The sequence below is a fragment of the Hyla sarda genome, chromosome 1 (genome assembly GCF_029499605.1).
Source record: "Hyla sarda isolate aHylSar1 chromosome 1, aHylSar1.hap1, whole genome shotgun sequence".
In the NCBI taxonomy this organism is placed as follows: Eukaryota; Metazoa; Chordata; class Amphibia; order Anura; family Hylidae; genus Hyla; species Hyla sarda.
Genome location: NC_079189.1, coordinates 237,149,452 through 237,167,274, shown reverse-complemented (window position 1 = coordinate 237,167,274; position 17,823 = coordinate 237,149,452). Strand labels below are relative to the sequence as shown.

Below are 17,823 nucleotides of genomic sequence, written 5' to 3'. Positions count from 1 at the left end.
TAAGTAGATTAGAGTGTAGTATTTGCAGAAATCTGGAAAAGCTGAGTAGATTAGAGTGTTTGAGTTTGAAGAAATCGGTGTCCAGGCTGTAAGGCTGCAGCAGTGAGCAGAGCGAGACTGCACACCCCCCCATCAACCAATCACAGTGTCTAAGCACTCAGCACAGTAACTCAGCACTTTCATCAGCTGTTCGGGACACAGAAAGCTTCAAGACACAGTTTTCTTCACTACACCGGCCTGTTACACTGCGAGCTGTGTCAGCCGCCCAGCGCCTCTGTTGCTATGGCGCCCTGTGCGGCCGCCCAGCTCACACACCCAAAAGGCTGGCCCCGGTTAACTCAGCAACATTTCCTATGGACATGAATTCATAAATTTCCACCTATATGTCTAACATATAGCACAACCTGACCACCTAAGTAGAAACCTATGGTGAGGTGGTGGGGACACAGAAGCCATTTACTACTACATGGGGGAGCACCCCTCCATTTGTTCTTGACTTACATAAATATGGAAACATTCTGTAAATAGTAAATCAGTATAACATTAATATAAGCATTTTTGATTACAATAATGGGGAAGACTGACAAATCCTAAGGTACACAAAAATAAATACTGGTGCTAGAAACCATAAAGGTTACTCTAGGATTACAATAAAATAGTAATAATGTAAAAAGGTTTATAAAAATGTATAATCAATTTATTGAGAAATTTAAAACAGAATTTAGACAATGTATGTGTAATATGCAACAGAATGATGCAACAGATTCATCACAGTGGCTCAGGTTGTATGACAAATGTGGTGTTTACTAGGTTACACCACTTATTGGTCAGCTTACTTTATGCCAATTTCAAGTCAGGCCCCCTTTTGCACTAAACCACAATCCATGTGCTATGGGCCTTGTTCAGCAAGGTACAAAAAGTGTCCAAAATACTTAATAAATGGGGAGTATGGCATGTTTTGGGTGTAAGTTAAAGGGTTACTCCCGCGCTAAGACATCTTATCCCCTATCCAAAGGATAGGGGATAAGATGCCTGATCGTAGGGGTCCCGCCGCTGGGGACCCCCGTGATCTTCCACGCCGCACCCAGTTAGAATCAGTCCCACGGAGACGGAGCATAGTGACATCACGGCTCTGCCCCCGTGTGACATCACGCTCCGTCCCCTCAATGCAAGCCTATGGGAGGGGGCGTGACAGCTGCGCGACACGCCCCGTCCAATAGACTTGCATTTGGGGGGGGGGGGGGGGCGGAGCGTGACGTGACATGGGGGCAGAGCCGTGACATCACTATGCTCCGTCCTCGTGGTCGAGATGGACTCAGCCTGAGGACCTCCAGCCTGAGGAAGCCGCTAAAGGTGGGTGCTGCATGGTAGATCCCGGGAGTCCCCAGCGGTGGGACCCCTGCGATCTGACATCTCACCCCCTATCCTTTGGATAGGGGATAAGATGTCTAGGGGTGGAGTACCCCTTTAAGCCCGAATTCTGGTGCATTTGGAACAATAAATCTGCCCCAATTTTGTTAAGTATCAAGGGGACACAGCAATACATTTTTAGGATGTTGCATACCTGGAGAAAATATGGTATTTGGATTGCATTGAAAGTATCTATTGGAGAAGTGGATTAATACTCTCTCCCTTTCCTGAGTCTCCCCAATGAGTGAGAAGGCTTTAAAGAAACTCCTGCAAAAAAAAAGAACAAAAATAAACTTCTATACAAGACATAATTAGATAAATAGTATGGGGGACATAAAGCTGACTATTATAAATCACAAATAAACCTTTTTCTGTCATTGGCTATGTCTACTAGATCTAACGTTATTTAAGCTGGAATGATTTCGAGATGAAAGCAAAATGTTATCACTCTCATTCTCAGTATCAACCAATAGATGGCACTAGTGTTAGTGCTGTAAAGTGTAAAGATTGCAGACTTTGAAATACTATGAGATCATTGAACCCACTTTTGAGGCCTGAATGACAATCCGTGACAGTTTTAATGAAACATTTCATTGCAGATAACATTTATCACTAACTCTATAGATAGGGGAGATATGTTAGACTGGTTGGTGTCAGACCAGATTGCACCGGAGCCCTCCCTACAACTCTATGATAGCAATAGAAACAGCTGCAAGTGCCCAGAAGATCACTACAATCAGCCTCTTTAGCTGATTATAAGGAAAAAATATACAACTGCACAAGAAATACAGATTAGGCTCTGTTCACACTGCATTTTCCCAGCAAGTATTTACAGGCTTCTATGGACCTAACATATGCCAAAAAAGTTTATCACATTTGCCAAGAAAAGGCTGCAAAAGATGGTAATTTTGGCAGTTGTAAACATTTGAATAGCTTTTCCATGACATGCACACTAAATAAATACCTATGGGAGACTGATGTTTAAAATGGATGAATATAATAGCATCTGTCTTCCATAAGCTTTAAAAGAGGTATTCCACTGGCCAGCGCTCGGAAATAAATGTTTTGAATGCTGTTTTCCCGCTTGGGGGGTGGGGTTGGCCACGCCCCTCGTGATGTCTCGGTCACGCCCCCTCAATGCAAGCCAACAAGAGGGGGTATGATGGCCGTAATGTCACGAGTGGTGCGGCAGACCCCCCAGCACGAAAACAGCATTCAGAACATTTACTTCCAAACGCTGGCCAGTGGAGTACCCCTTTAATGGCATTCGTTTAATGCATGCATCCCAAAAAAGCGATGAAAACCCTCATAACTTATAAGTTTAATGGATGTCTACGCCATACAGCGACATTTTCACCCACAGGCTACAAGAAAATGCACTCGGGGAAGAAGTTTGCAAATTAGTTTATTTCCAGAGCAAAAAAAAAGTCTCTATATACCCTACTTATTTTATTAAATATAAGCATATTATAGTATAGTATTTCCAAATGTGTACTGTATTTCAACCTAGAGAACATGGAAGGAATTTACCAACCAATACTTTGTAAGTCCATTTATAAAAGTCCCACATTTGCTAATTTTGCTGTTTTCAGTCTATCTATGATAGTGAGGAGAAAAGTGAGCAGGGTGTGATCAAGAGATTTATCATAAATGATGCCAGAAACTGGTGTTCATTATGGTGCAAACCTATACCAGCAAGAGTAGATTTGCTTTACTGGTACTCAGACCCCATTAACATGGTGGAATATCCATGCATCCACTTAGACTCCATTCTGCCAAGCTGACAGCAAATGTTTTGCAGTTTTGTGGAATGTGCGTGGAATTAACATGTCTGTTCTTTTGTGGAAATTCTGCAGCAGAAAATCTGCCATGTGAATGGGACAGCGGGAATCCCATTTACCACAATGTTACCTTCATGTAGCAGAGCTGAATTTATCCACCGGATTCTGAATGGAGATTTGTGTGAATGGGGCCACAGACAACAGAAATGCCAAATATGGAATCTTTAGTTCAGCGTACTTTAGATTAAGGCTGCTGTATGAATATACATTTTTGTCACAAGCTCTTTTGTAACCTACAACATTTTTGATATAACTGACAATACAGTGGTCCCTCAAGTTACGATATTAATTGGTTCCAGGACGGCCATTGTAAGTTGAAACCATTGTATGTTGAAACCATAACTCTATGGAAACCTGGTAATTGGTTCTAAAGCCCCAAAATGTCATCAAAAATAGGAAAAAAGTGAGAATTAAAGATAAATAAGTAGATAACTAAGAGATAAAGCAAATCCTTACATATAAAAGTAATAAAGATCTGCTTGAAGCTGTAATCACTGTCTATTTCAGTGTTTCCAAACCAGGGTGCCTCCAGATGTTGCAAAACTACAACTCCCAGGATGCCCGGACAGCCTTCGGCTGTCTGGGCATGCTGGGAGTTGTAGTTTTGCAACAGCTGGAGGTACCCTCTTTGGGAAACACTGGTCTATGTAGGTGACAGGAGCTTCTTCAGGGTCCTGTACAGAACATGCAATGTCCTAAAAAAAAGGAAAATGGAGCCGCCCCCACCTGGTGCCCAAAGGAGCAGCTAAGCCTGGTACAGGTAAAGAGTACAGAACATGTAATACCTCCCTGTACTGTAGGGGGCGCTACCAGACACCAGTCAGTGCATGCACTTCAGTAATACAGGGATTTTACCAGTGAAATGTCCATTCTGATTGGTCGGTTCTTCCAGCCATTGACATGTTTTGCAGATCTGGACAGTCTGTAGCATTGTATGTTGGGTCTGGTTTCAAGTTACAATGGTCCAGAAAAGACCATTGTATGTTGAAGCTATTGTATGTTGAGGCCATTGTAAGTTGAGGGATCACTGTATAAGATTTTCATTCATACTGTAGCTATGACATATAAAATACATGTTAGTTTTGTTGTTATTGGTGCAGTTATTGACTGGGCTCATTTTCATGGTTAAAACAAAAATGTATATTTTGAGCTTATATAAATTTGGCTTTTTTTTTTTTACATTCTTTAGGATCTGTTTCATTTGTTCCAACCCAGACATTCAAACCTTGAAAGTAGACTACTTATAACATCAGTTCTGCTTTTTTCTGCTGACCACACATCTTTGCAGGTTACATCAGAGAACATATTCTTGTGGTCTGTATTAGTACTACATTTCCTATGCTTCAACATTTTCTGTACGCCTGTACTGTCCCTGTCTGCCATCAGTTACACCTTATTACCTGTATTGCACTTATGTTTATTGTGTTTCTGATGATTAGTAGTGGGCAGGGGATTTATTTTAGCTTAAAGGGGAATACACCCCTAGACATCTTATCCCCAATGCAAAGGATAGGGGATGAGATGTCTGATCGAGAGGAACCCGCGATCTCTGTGCAGCACCTAGCGTTCATTTAGAACGCTGGGTGCATCGCTGGGGACTTGTGAGGTCATAGCGTGGCGTGACATGAGGGGGCGTGGTAATGACGTCACAAGCCGCCAGTGCCGCACAAAGGGCTCTAAGCAAACGGCAGGTGCTGCACAGAGATCGCTAGGATCCCACTGCTGGGACCCTGGCGATCAGACATCTTATCCATTATCCTTTGGATGGGGATAAGATGTCTAGGGGTGGAGTACCCCTTTAACATCTGTGTAATATATATTCCTATGGTTTGTTTAATACTGCTGTGTCTTGTATGCTCCTCCTATTGTGACAATCTTTTCCATGTTTATTTTAAGATGTGTTTTAAAAAAAAGAAAATGATTCTGTGTACAGCTTTAAAGGGGTATTTCAGGCCAAAACTTTTTTTTTTTATATATCAACTGGCTCCGGAAAGTTAAACAGATTTGTAAATTACTTCTATTAAAAAATCTTAATCCTTCCAATAGTTATTAGCTTCTGAAGTTGAGTTGTTGTTTTCTGTCTAACTGCTCTCTGATGACTCACGTCCCGGGAGCTGTGCAGTTCCTATGGGGATATTCTCCCATCATGCACAGCTCCCGGGAAGTGACATCATCATTGAGCAGTTAGACAGAAAACTTCAGAAGCTAATAACTATTGGAAGGATTAAGATTTTTTAATAGAAGTAATTTACAAATCTGTTTAACTTTCCGGAGCCAGCTGATATATAAAAATGTTTTTGCCTGGAATAACCCTTTAATCATGTTTAAATGGGCATTGCCAGATATAAAAACTTTTCATATGTTGTACATTTTGGCAAAACAATAGTTTTACTAATATACTACTTTAAAAAAAAATATCACATTTTAGGCCTCAAGGACAAAGTGTTTGTTTGTTTTTTTTGTTTGTTTGTTAGATTTTCTTCCCCTATTGCCATATTCTAAAAGTGATTTATTTTTTATTTTTTTTATCTACATAAGTGTATTAGAGCTTGTTTTAGTGGGATAATATATGATTTTCAATGTTTCAATTGTTGAGTGTACACCTTTAATCAACTTTTTTTGTTAAAAAAATAAAATGTTTCAACATCACGCACAGCCCAAGATAGCGCCACTCCGACGTTTCGGCACCTCCAGCCTCCGTCCTTGAGTACCACTCCCGGACGAAGGCTTAATGTGCTAAAATACACTTCAGAGAGTTGCTTTCCCACGAACCTGTGTTATTTGTACTTGCACTTTTTGGTCTGTACGGCTGATTTCTGATAATATGTATACTATGCTTTATGACAGCTTACTTGCAGTGATTAGGCACTTAGCACTTTAGTAAAAGCAATTGCTGTTTGATGTACTGATTTATTATTATTGATCATTTAGGTCTTACCTGTTAGTGTCCTAGTGTACTGCTCTAGATTTACCAGTGTTTACTCTGGATTGTCATTTTACCATACATTCAGTCATTAGCTTACTGTGCAGGTTCTGGTGATGTCACCTTCATAGCTCAAGACTTGCCTGAGATCAAGATATGGATTTGGCAGAATTCCCATAGAGTTGCATGAGGCTTTTGCCAAATCCTTATTCTGATCCCTGTAGTCTAGGGCAAGACTTGGGCTACAAAGATACCTTAAAAATGTAAAACGATATTCTGTCACTGCAGCATGCCTGGAGTTATACTTTGAAGGAAATCTGTCCCCAGTGTCACCTGCACTAACCTGTCAGTACTGACAGGTAATGCAGGTGACACTGATGACAACGGTACTTACCTTGTCCCATTCCGTGCAGGGGATCTCTGGTAATCTTCTCCGTTAGCTTCAGCTCCGGGCCTGGCTTGGGGCATGGGCGGAGCTTAGTGATGTCCCCGTTGCTGCTCTCCGCTGGGTCCCGCTGCTAGAGAACAGCAGAGGTTATGTCACTAAGCTCCGCCCATGACCAAGTACAAACAAAAAATGAGTAGGCTGTGTCTGGCAAACAGTGGAAACTGAATGGGTTAACATTATCTCTATTTATTTTGCAACAAAAAAGAAATTAGCAATACGAAAACAAGGAATTTTAAGAGCCAAACTTTATTTACCTGAGTGACTGATCCAGGGATAACCCCGTGAAATCAAAAAATTTTAGATATTCTTCTGCCACGAGCTTGCTGAAATCATTACTGAAAGAAAACAATGATAAGTTTTTATATTTCTCTCTCTCTTTTTTATATATATATCTATATATATGTATACGTACATACACAGTCATGGCCGTAAATGTTGGCACCCCTGAAATTTTTCAAGAAAATGAAGTATTTCTCACAGAAAAGGATTACAGTAACACACGTTTTGCTATACACATGTTTATTCCCTTTATGTGTAATGGAATTAAACCAAAAAAGGGAGGGTAAAAAGCAAATTGGACTTAATGTCACACCAAACTCCAAAAATGGTCTGGACAGAATTATTGGCACCCTTAGCTTAATATTTGGTTGCACACCCTTTGGAAAAAATAACTGAAATCAGTCGCTTCCTATACCCATCAATAAGCTTCTTACACCTCTCAGCCAGAATGTTGGACCACTCTTCCTTTGCAAACTGCTCCAGGTCTCTCTTATTGGAAGGGCGCCTTTTCCCAACAGCAATTTTAAGTTCTCTCCACAGGTGTTCAATGGGATTTAGATCTGGACTCATTGCTGGCCACTTCAGAACTCTCCAGCGCTTTATTGCCATCCATTTCTGAGTGCTTTTTGACCTATGTTTGGGGGTCATTGTCCTGCTGGAAGACCCAAGATCTCAGATGCAAACACAGCTTTCTGACACTAGGCTGTACAGTGCGACCCAAAATCTGTTGACAATCCTCACATTTCATGATGCCTTGCACACATTCAAGGCCCCCAGTGCCAGAGACAGCAAGACAACCCCAAAACATCATTGAACCTCCACCATATTTCACTGTATGTACTGTGTTCTTTTCTTTGTAGGCCTCATTCTGTTTTCAGTAAACAGTAGAATTATGTGCTTTACCAAAAAGCTCTATCTTGGTCTCATCTGTCCACAAGATGTTTTCCCAGAAGGATTTTGGCTTTCTCAAGTTCATTTTGGCAAAATGTAGTCTTGCTTTTTTATGTCTCTGTGTCAGCAGTGAGGTCCTCCTGGGTCTCCTGCCATAGCGTTTCATTTCTTTTTAATGTCGAGGGATAGTTTGCGATGACACAGATGCTCCCTGAGCCTGCAGGGCAACTTGAATATCTTTGGAACTTGTTTGGGGCTGCTTATCCACCATCCAGACAATCCTGTATTGACACCTTTCATCAATTTTTCTCTTCTGTCCACGCCCAGGAAGATTAGCTACAGTGCCATGGGTTGCTAACTTCTTGATAATGTTGCACACTGTGGACAAAGGCAAATCTAGATCTCTGGAGATGGACTTATAACCTTGAGATTGTTGATATTTTCCCACAATTTTGGTTCACAAGTCCTCAGACCGTTCTCTTCTCCTCTTCCGGTTGTTCATGCTTAGTGTGGCACACACAGACACACAATGCAAAGATTAAGTGAACTTCTCTCTTTTGTCCAGACCATTTTTGGAGTTTGGTGTGACTATGTCCAATTTGCTTTTTTTCCTCCCCTTTTTGGTTTAATTCCAATGCACACAAAGGGAATAAACATGTGTACAGCAAAACATGTGTTACTGCAATACTCCATTTTCTAGAAAAAAAATCAGGGGTGCCAACATTTACGGCCATGACTGTATATTATATATATATATATATATATATATATATATATATATATATATATATATATATTTATTATGCACATACACTAATTGTTCATGAACTATATAACCCCCACCACAATTTCTCCTTGCTAAGGTCAACCTGCCTAAGGATTTATGTGCTAAATATAATTAAGATTAAATAGGTTCTGTTTTATAACAGACTGGTAACCATAACCAAGCATTTCTACTGCCAACCATTAGAGGAGTATGCAAGCAGATACACAAGTTTCCATGACTACTACATCCCTACCTGGTTATCTATCATCGTTTTTAGTGTACTCACTTCCCTGCAATTCAGCCTCTTGCCTGTTCCTCTGTGCTACCTGATAAATCCTATGATGCCTTTTTAGAGCATTATAGTTGTAGATGGCACCAGTATGTCTCTACCTGCTGAGACAACTATGGACTGATCCTCAAGAATTAGCATTTACACTTTAGAAATTATTGCATGTTATCTTGATGGCTAAATAATATTCACACTGCTCATAAATGGAAAACATCTTTTGGAAAAAGGTAAGTAACTAGACCCCATTCACACTGCTTGCATACATAGGGAGTATGGCAAAAGGCATTCCTACATATACCGCAGTATAACTGCAGCAAGCACATTGGCTTTGTAAATTTGTTTCATACATTACACTAGTTTGGAGCAGCCATATTAGTCTAGTGATGTGGATTCTAAATCATAGAATGTTGCAGAATCTTTTAACAGCTTTTATTATTGGATGCATGCTTTTTATCTGATAAAGGGAAGACTCCCGAAAGCTTGTCCATACAAAAGACTGTCTAATAAAAAAAAACTATTACAAGATTCTGCAACATTCTATGATTTTGCATTCTATGATTTTGTATTAAAAATATACCATAAATAGTGTCTTCAGTTTATGTGCAGGCTTCTGTGTCTCAATGGCTGCAGGCTACAAGTTTTATTCTGCAGCTACAAGTTCCCTCTGTCCCATACTTCTTGGAAAGTTCCAGCAAACAGTAGGACACAGACGGAAGAGTTTCACTGCAGGATCAAGGCTTATTGTCTGTAACCATGGACACACATAGTTCTGCAAAGGACCTATAACCACAAAATAATAAAATATGTTTTAATTAAGACAATTTGCTTTATTTTTTAGATAAACCATTCACCTAAATTTTAAGGCTATGGTGGAGAAGATTAAAAACAGGGATAGTATAATTTATTTTCCTTTATGATCTGCCATCCCTAGAATTGGCTTTATAACATCATAAAAATGCATAAAAACCAACACACACAACATGTCAATACACCCTGATTTTTATGGTTCAATTAAAAAATCTTGCAAGATTTCACACTGCATAAACCGTCCTGGCTATAGAGTTGTCAGCACAATATGAATTTACATTAATCTGTTGCTTGCCAGGTATAGACTGAGTTTTTTTAGAAGTAAAAATTCCAGCCATTTAGTAAGTGACATAGCCAGGAGATAATATTGCAGTCACTTGCATGGTACATCTTTAATCATATTATCACTCCTTTGTTATCGTACATACTTTTTTCCCAAGTGCTTTGCAACATCAGAGCGTTTAAATCCATCCAGAAGGTAGAGACGTTTGGCCAAGCGTTTAGCAGCTTGAACATTACTATTGGTCCCATTGCTGAGGTTTTCAGTGCTTCCTTTTTCAAGGATTTCAGTGCTGCCCATGTCATGTGAGGCCTCTAGAGGTCTTCTGCTGGCTCCTGCATCACTGCAAAACAAAATATAACACTAAATGTCAAAAATGAATCGGTGTCTGTGTGTGTATGTGAATATATATATATATATATATATATATATATATATATATATATATATATATTTTAGTTCTTAACAATTAACTTAACTTAGTTTTCTTAACAAAGAATTTACTTTAATATATTATCCACAAATACTTACAGTAGCTTCTAATCCAGAAGGCATTACAGACTAAGATCAGCCCTGCATTTTTTCAGATAGCCTCTCTATTATGGCTTTCTAAATACTTTAAGCCCTTCCAGAAAATGGGTGTACATATACATCCATTCTTAATCATAGTGCAGCAGCGGTCCAGGCGGTGATTGGCAGTGGGAGAGGGCGATCGCATATCCTGCTCTCCGATCCTGCCAGTTAACACCTTAAGTGCTGCGGTTAGTGTGACCGCAGCACCGATCGTGGTGACAGAGGGAGGAAACTCCCTCTGTTCTCCATTGAGACCCCGTGGTCCAATCGCGGAGTCTCATTGGTAGCCATGGCAACTAGAGACATCCGAACGGTCTCTGGTTACCTGACTACGGAAGCCGATCAGGCTCTGCCCGAGGTAGAATCTGATCTGCTATGCCTGTCAGTGTAGCACTCACAGGCATAATACATTGCAGTGCACATCTGTACTGCAATGTATTATATGTTTCAAGTCCCCAAGTGGGACAGTTAAGAAAAAAAACTAAGTAAAATAAAGTTAAAAAAAATAAAAGTAAATAAACAATAAATATAAATAAAAAATAAATACATAAACATACACAATCTCCCTTTCCCTTCCCAAAATGAATATGTACACATATTTGGTATCACCGCGTCCATAACAACCCAAGCCACATTATTCAATTTGCCATCACACAACATTGTCAGTATAAAAATTTAACAAATACAGCTCTCAGAAAATGGTGATGTACAAACAAGTTTTTGTTTTATCAAAATTAGTTTTTATAGTGTAAAAGTAATAAACCATCAAATAAAGTACATAAATGAGCTATCGCCATAATCGCACCAACCTGCAGAATATGATAAGTTATCAAAATGTCAAACATACCCCAAAATAGTACCACTGAAAACCACTACTTATCCTGAAAAAATAAGCCCTCACACAGCTCTATTGGTTAAAAAAAAAAAAAAAAAAAGTTACAACTCTCAAAATATGGTGACACTCAAAAAAAAAAATTATAATAATTTTGTCATGTAAATGGTATATACCATAAAAAATTTATATAAATTAGGTATCGCCATAATCATACCAAACGGCAGACTAAAAATGCCATGTAATTAATACAGCATAAAAAAGGACAGTAAAATTTTTGATAAAAAAACAATGTCAAAACCGATTTTTTTTTATGCGTACCATCTCATAAAATATGGAATAAAAAGTGATCAGTGTGTCAAATGTACCCCAAAATGGTACCAATGAAAACATCAATTTGTCTCGCAAAAATATTTTGGAACCCAAAGGCCTCTACATCTTGATAGGATGTATACAAAAGATCCTAAATAAAAGGAAGGTTCACATGGTACTCAGTCATGTCTGAGGCCTGTGTGTGAGTCATGTAGCTCACAAGGGCCACATATGGGATATTTATAAATATGTCAGAATTAAGGGAATAAATATTTAGTTGCATTTCTCTGTCCAAAATAGGAGCAGATCCCCATAGCAAGCCTTGCCTGCTCAGGACAGTTCCTGACATAGACAGAGGTGTCAGCAGTGAGCACTGTGGTCAGGCAGAAAAGAACAACTTAGCTTCCTCTGGAGCATACAGCAACTGATAAGTACTGGAAGGATTAAGATTTTTTTTTATACCATTGATATGAATGGAAAAGGTTTCTGGGCGTGAACTCTGAATTTTACAGAGGTCATTGCACAGGGAGGTAGATTTTTCTTCAGGGAATGATAGGACTCAAATTGTAATACTGTAGATGCTGAAGATACTTTCCAACAGACTCCTCCTTATCATTGAAAAAACTATTTTTTCCTCCTAATTTTCTACTTTATGCAGGGGGTGTGAAAAAAAAAAAAAAAGAAAACTACTTGTCCAAGGGACTAAAACTGAACACAATCTACTTGTCCTTCATGTCCTGGTAGACAAAATAATTTCAACAAAAATTGTATGGAAATAAGGTCTTTATTAGTTTCTGTACTCTTGTTTTTTCCTCCTCGTCCTATAATAGCCATAACTCTTATTTTTCCATCTACAAACTCATATGAGGCTTGTTTTTTGTGGGACTTTGTAATTACACCTTTAATTTTTCCAAAACTTATGGTCTGAAACAAAAAAATAAATAAATAAATAAAAATTATACATATATATATATATATATATATATATATATATATATTTGTGAGATGAAATTGAAAAAAAAAATGCAACTTTGGGGTTTCCTTTTTTTTCGCCATTCAACTTGTGGTCAAACTTACATATTATGTTAATACTTTAGGTCAGCCTGATTACACCAATACCAAATATAATTTTTTTTTTTTACTTTTTAATGAAATATAAAAAAAAAATCCTGACCCTAATAACGTTTTAATTTTTAGTCTACTGGCCTGTATGATTATGGTCTTTTTTGGGCCATAATCTGCTGTATGTATCGGTACCATTTTGGTATTGATCGGACATTTTGAACACTTTACTTCTATTTTTCTGGGATATGATGTTGTAATCATAAAAAACGCAATTCTCTGATTTGGCATTTCATTTTACATTAACCCCATTGAACGTACGGGATATAAAATGTTATTTTTTAATAGATCGGACAATTATGCACGCGCCAATACCAAATAGGTTTTTATTATGTTTACATATTTTTATGTGGAAAATAGGAAATGGGGGGTGATATTAACCTTTAAATATGGAAGGGGTTAATGGTGTTTTTTTTATTAAACTATATTTTTTAAATACACTTTATTAGAAGGAATTATTAGATTCCTCATACAGAATAATGCAGTTCTATTGAACTCCATTGATCTATGTTCATTGGGTTGAGCCTGCTTAAGGCAGGCTCAATCAAATGCAGATCCACGGGGGGCAGCCATAAATGCAGAGGTAAGCCCTCTAGCTACCTTTACAGTGGATCGCTGCCGGGGGGGGGGGGGCATCCACCCCACTAGACCACCCGGGATGGTTAACAGGTCCCTTTAGACGCCGCTGTCAACTAAAGGGTCAATAGCTGGTTGCGGTTATTGCCCCATGCAGGGCTATTATCGGCGGCCCCCGGCTACTGAAATCAGCCGGGGGCCGCCAGGTATGGAGCTCCATACACCCACAGCACCAGTGTGAGGTGCAGACTTGCATCCCGTGCAAGTCTGCGTCCGCTCCTGCACCTCACACCGGCATTATAAAAATAAAGTTGGTCCAGCCCTGCTTAGCCGATACAGGGCTAAATGTATGAAAAATTCACCTGCCTGGAACTACATGTCCCGGGCATATGCGATAGGATTTCCACATCCCTGTTACAGTCTATATTTTAAAATAATCCTGAAATCTTGCTTGTTCCCATTATCACCACTAAACTTAGTTTAAGGCTTAGTGGTCATAACGGAAACATCAAGGTTTCATGATTATTTTAAAATAAAGATAGATTAGTAAAGTGGAAAATTAGAAAGAAAAAGAAAAAAAATCAGTTTAAATGAGCACTGTCAGAGCCAAAAAAAAAAAAAAAAAAAAAAAAAAAAAATTATATGTTGTTACTGATGAAAATGAGACTTATTGTAATATGGTTTGAATATTTAATAAAAAAAAAATTGGTTTCTGAAAATCCCACCACTAGGGGTCCCCATACCTACTGGGACACTAACCAGTCCTGCAGGACACAAGGGAGGGACACACCCCCTTCCCCTGAGAGGATTTCTAACACTGTGAGCTAATAAAAAAAAAAAAAAGGTATTTTTATAATAAATAAAGATTATATAAAAAATTGATGTACATGGTCAGGATAAGGTACTAAAAAACATTAATATGTTACATATTATATTTTTGCGGGATCTGACTGGTGCACTTTAAAGTTTACCTGTTCATGAGCAAAAACTTTTAATATAAATGTAGATAATGCTGTCCCTGCAGTTATTGCCTGTGTGTATCTGTGAGGAAACTAAACACAGGAAGTGAGGGCAGGACAAGCATGGCACTGTGCAGGCTCCTGGTTTGTCAATCATCCTGCTGTGTGAGCCAGGAGCATGTCATAGAACCTCACTGCACAGAGCCCTGCTTGTCCTCACTGCACAGGGCCCTGCTTGTCCTCACTGCACAGGGCCCTGCTTGTCCTCACTGCACAGGGCCCTGCTTGTCCTCACTGCACAGGGCCCTGCTTGTCCTCACTGCACAGGGCCCTGCTTGTCCTCACTGCACAGAGCCCTGCTTGTCCTCACTGCACAGAGCCCTGCTTGTCCTCACTGCACAGAGCCCTGCTTGTCCTCACTGCACAGAGCCCTGCTTGTCCTCACTGCACAGAGCCCTGCTTGTCCTCACTGCACAGAGCCCTGCTTGTCCTCAGTGTACAGAGCCCTGCTTGTCCTCAGTGCACAGAGCCCTGCTTGTCCTCAGTGCACAGAGCCCTGCTTGTCCTCAGTGCACAGAGCCCTGCTTGTCCTCAGTGCACAGAGCCCTGCTTGTCTTCAGTGCACAGAGCCCTGCTTGTCCTCAGTGCACAGAGCCCTGCTTGTCCTCAGTGCACAGAGCCCTGCTTGCCCTCAGTGCACAGAGCCCTGCTTGTCCTCAGTGCACAGAGCCCTGCTTGTCCTCAGTGCACAGAGCCCTGCTTGTCCTCAGTGTACAGAGCCCTGCTTGCCCTCAGTGCATAGAGCCCTGCTTGCCCTCAGTGTACAGAGCCTTGCTTGTCCATCCGCACTTCCTGTATTTGGTCTCCTTACAGAGACACACAGACAATAGCAACAGGGACATAAATATACACATTTTTTGATCATTTAAGTTAATACTGTCCCCTGACCTCCCCGTGTGTAAGTTATTACTGTCCTCGCATCTGCCCCATGTGTCACAGTCATAAGTGTTCACTCATTTAAAAAAAATATATATATATATATATTATTTACCTCCGCACACTGATTCCCCTGTTCTTCTTCTGGTGTTCAGCATCAGATGTCTTCGGTTGGCAATCCAGTGTTACAGGAGCAGCAGATATCAGATGACCGTTGCAGCCAATCAGCAGCCTCATTGTGATGTTCCATACTCCTAAATGTCACCTGATGTCCACTGCTCCTGTAACATCAGAACGCCAACCACAGGCAGAATGGGGGATCAGTGCAGGAATGAGGCAGAATTACAATTTAATGGAAAGAGTTAACAAAAACCTGGGCACCACAATGAAATTTAGGATTTGTCAAGCCCTGTTTTAACATGTACAGTGCCACTGTACTGTTGGTAGAGTGCGTTAACAAGAGTGGCCACTGCTATATACAATTTTATGTTCTTGTACAAAATGTTGTGCTAAGAAGTAATAGGGGTTGTAGCTCAATTTTTTACACAAAGAGGTATAAATCCCGAACTAAACTGATACAGATAACTATAACATTATAGATACATATAAGTTAAATAATCAGTCAATGCTATTATCTGTGTACAGTTATCACCCCTCCAAGCCCCCTCCAAGCAGTGGTGTGATCTGCACGAAGGTATGACTCTGCAGCTCCCGTTCAGCTGCTTCTGGTCCACCCAATGCTTGCCTCTTCTGCCTGCTTCCAAACAGAAAGGTTGGAGCAGGATCTGCACACTCAGCCAATTACTAACTAAGACAGTACACAGCTGCGACCAAAGATTGGCTGAGTGGACATGTCCTTCTCCAACATTGTGGCTCAGAAGCAGGAAGAAGAGAAGCATGGGGGGGGGGGGGAGCAGCTGCATGGGAGCTGCTGCAGTCCTGCTGAAGAGGACAGGAAGTAGGGAAGTATCATTTTCTTTTTTTTCTACAGACCCAGTAATATAATTGAAGTACCTCTTAGAGTGTCACATGAATTTGTCTCAGTGATTGACATAATAAGCAAGAAATTATCAAATTATTGAATACTGTGCAAAACACATGCAAGGACCAAAGATGAGAGCCATTTAAAGAGAGAGCATGACGAAAAAGTTACTAAACTAGGATAATTGATAAGTCTACCACCATTTGGGTTTTCTGATATATAGAATCACAATTTTCTACACTAAACCACATTTCCAGAGAGGTAAAAAAGCAAAATGAAAGAGTGGAAGAGGAGCTCTGTACCAACTTACATGTTAGCTTCAGACTGCTTTAAACATCGATGTTACCCAGCATCTGGGTTCTTTCCAGGATGAATGAATACTGAGGAGTAATAACACTGTTCTCAGAAATAGCGCATTCTTTTATGACATCATCATCTATGTCTGACCTGCACAGGCCATATTATAAGAGGACAATGATGATTACAGTTAGTCACAATTGTGACTATATTGGTAATAAAGCTTCATCACAGTCTTTGGATACATCATTTCTAAGAATAACTATATTCAAAGGAAGGCAATCTGGTTAATTTAACCAGTACCTGTAGCAGTGCACACCATCAATTTGTATAATGCTTCAATTCATGACTAAAACATATTAAAACCATGTGTACAACAGTTTCAGAAGTTTTTCTCCCATGCCTTAGGATATTTTACCCATAAAAACTGATATCTAGACTATTCTCAGCTTCTCACATGCTCATAAAGTTTAAATATACCCCCTTGCCGCTGAAAGAGACAACTGAAAGTACAGCGGGGAGAAAAAGTATTTGATATATTGCTAAGACCCATCTTCAGCTAAGATCCATCTTAAATGCTCTAACTGAGGAAAGGAGGTTGTCGGCCAAGATCTTGCAATACATGGCCCCGTCCATCCTCCCCTCAATACAGTGCAGTCGTCCCGTCCTGCAGAAAAGCAGCCCCAAAGAATGATGTTTCCACCTTCTTGCTTCAAGATTGGGATAGTTTTCTTGGGGTTGTACTCATCCTTCTTCTTCCTCCAAACATGGAGAGTGCAGTTTAGACCAAAAAGCCCTATTTTTGTCTTATCAGACCGCATGACCTTCTCCCATTCCCCTCTGATTAATTCAGATGGTTGTTGGCAAACTTCAGACGAGCCTGGACATGCGCTGGCTTGAGCAGGGGGACCTTGCGTGCACTGCAGGATTTTAATCCATGACTGCATAGTGTGTTACTAATGGTTTTCTTGGAGACCGTGGTCCCAGCTCTCTTCAGGTCATTGACCAGGTCCTGAAGTGTAGTTCTGGGTGGATCCCTTACCTTCCTCATGATTATTGATGCCCCACGAGGAGAGATCTTGCATGGAGCCCCAGACCAAGGGAGATTGACTGTCATCTTGAACTTCTTCCATTTTCTAATAATTGCGCCAACAGTTGCCTTCTCACCAAGCTGCTTGCCTTTTGTCTTGTAGTCCATCCCAGCCTTGTGCAGGTCTACAATTTTATCCCTGATGTCCTTACACAGCTCTCTGTGTGTCATTAATACAGGTAACAAGTTCAAACAGGTGCAGTTAATACA

At 40.1% G+C, this 17,823-nt stretch overlaps 1 protein-coding gene across 7 annotated transcripts in view; it reads right to left on the bottom strand.

Annotated features, from left to right (window-relative positions):
* PSD3 (pleckstrin and Sec7 domain containing 3) overlaps positions 1-17,823 on the bottom strand; it is a 574,055-nt gene that overhangs the window by 277,296 nt on the left and 278,936 nt on the right. For 6 of the 7 annotated variants that reach the window (XM_056569232.1, XM_056569241.1, XM_056569238.1 and 3 more), the window contains 3 exons: positions 10,083-10,277; positions 6,877-6,957; positions 1,565-1,677 (listed from right to left, as the gene is read on the bottom strand). In XM_056569232.1, coding sequence (XP_056425207.1) covers positions 1,565-1,677; positions 6,877-6,957; positions 10,083-10,277 — 389 coding nt within the window. Of the gene's footprint in view, positions 1-1,564; positions 1,678-6,876; positions 6,958-10,082; positions 10,278-16,536; positions 16,558-17,823 lie in introns of those variants that run through there. The other variant, XM_056569251.1, reaches the window with a different exon arrangement.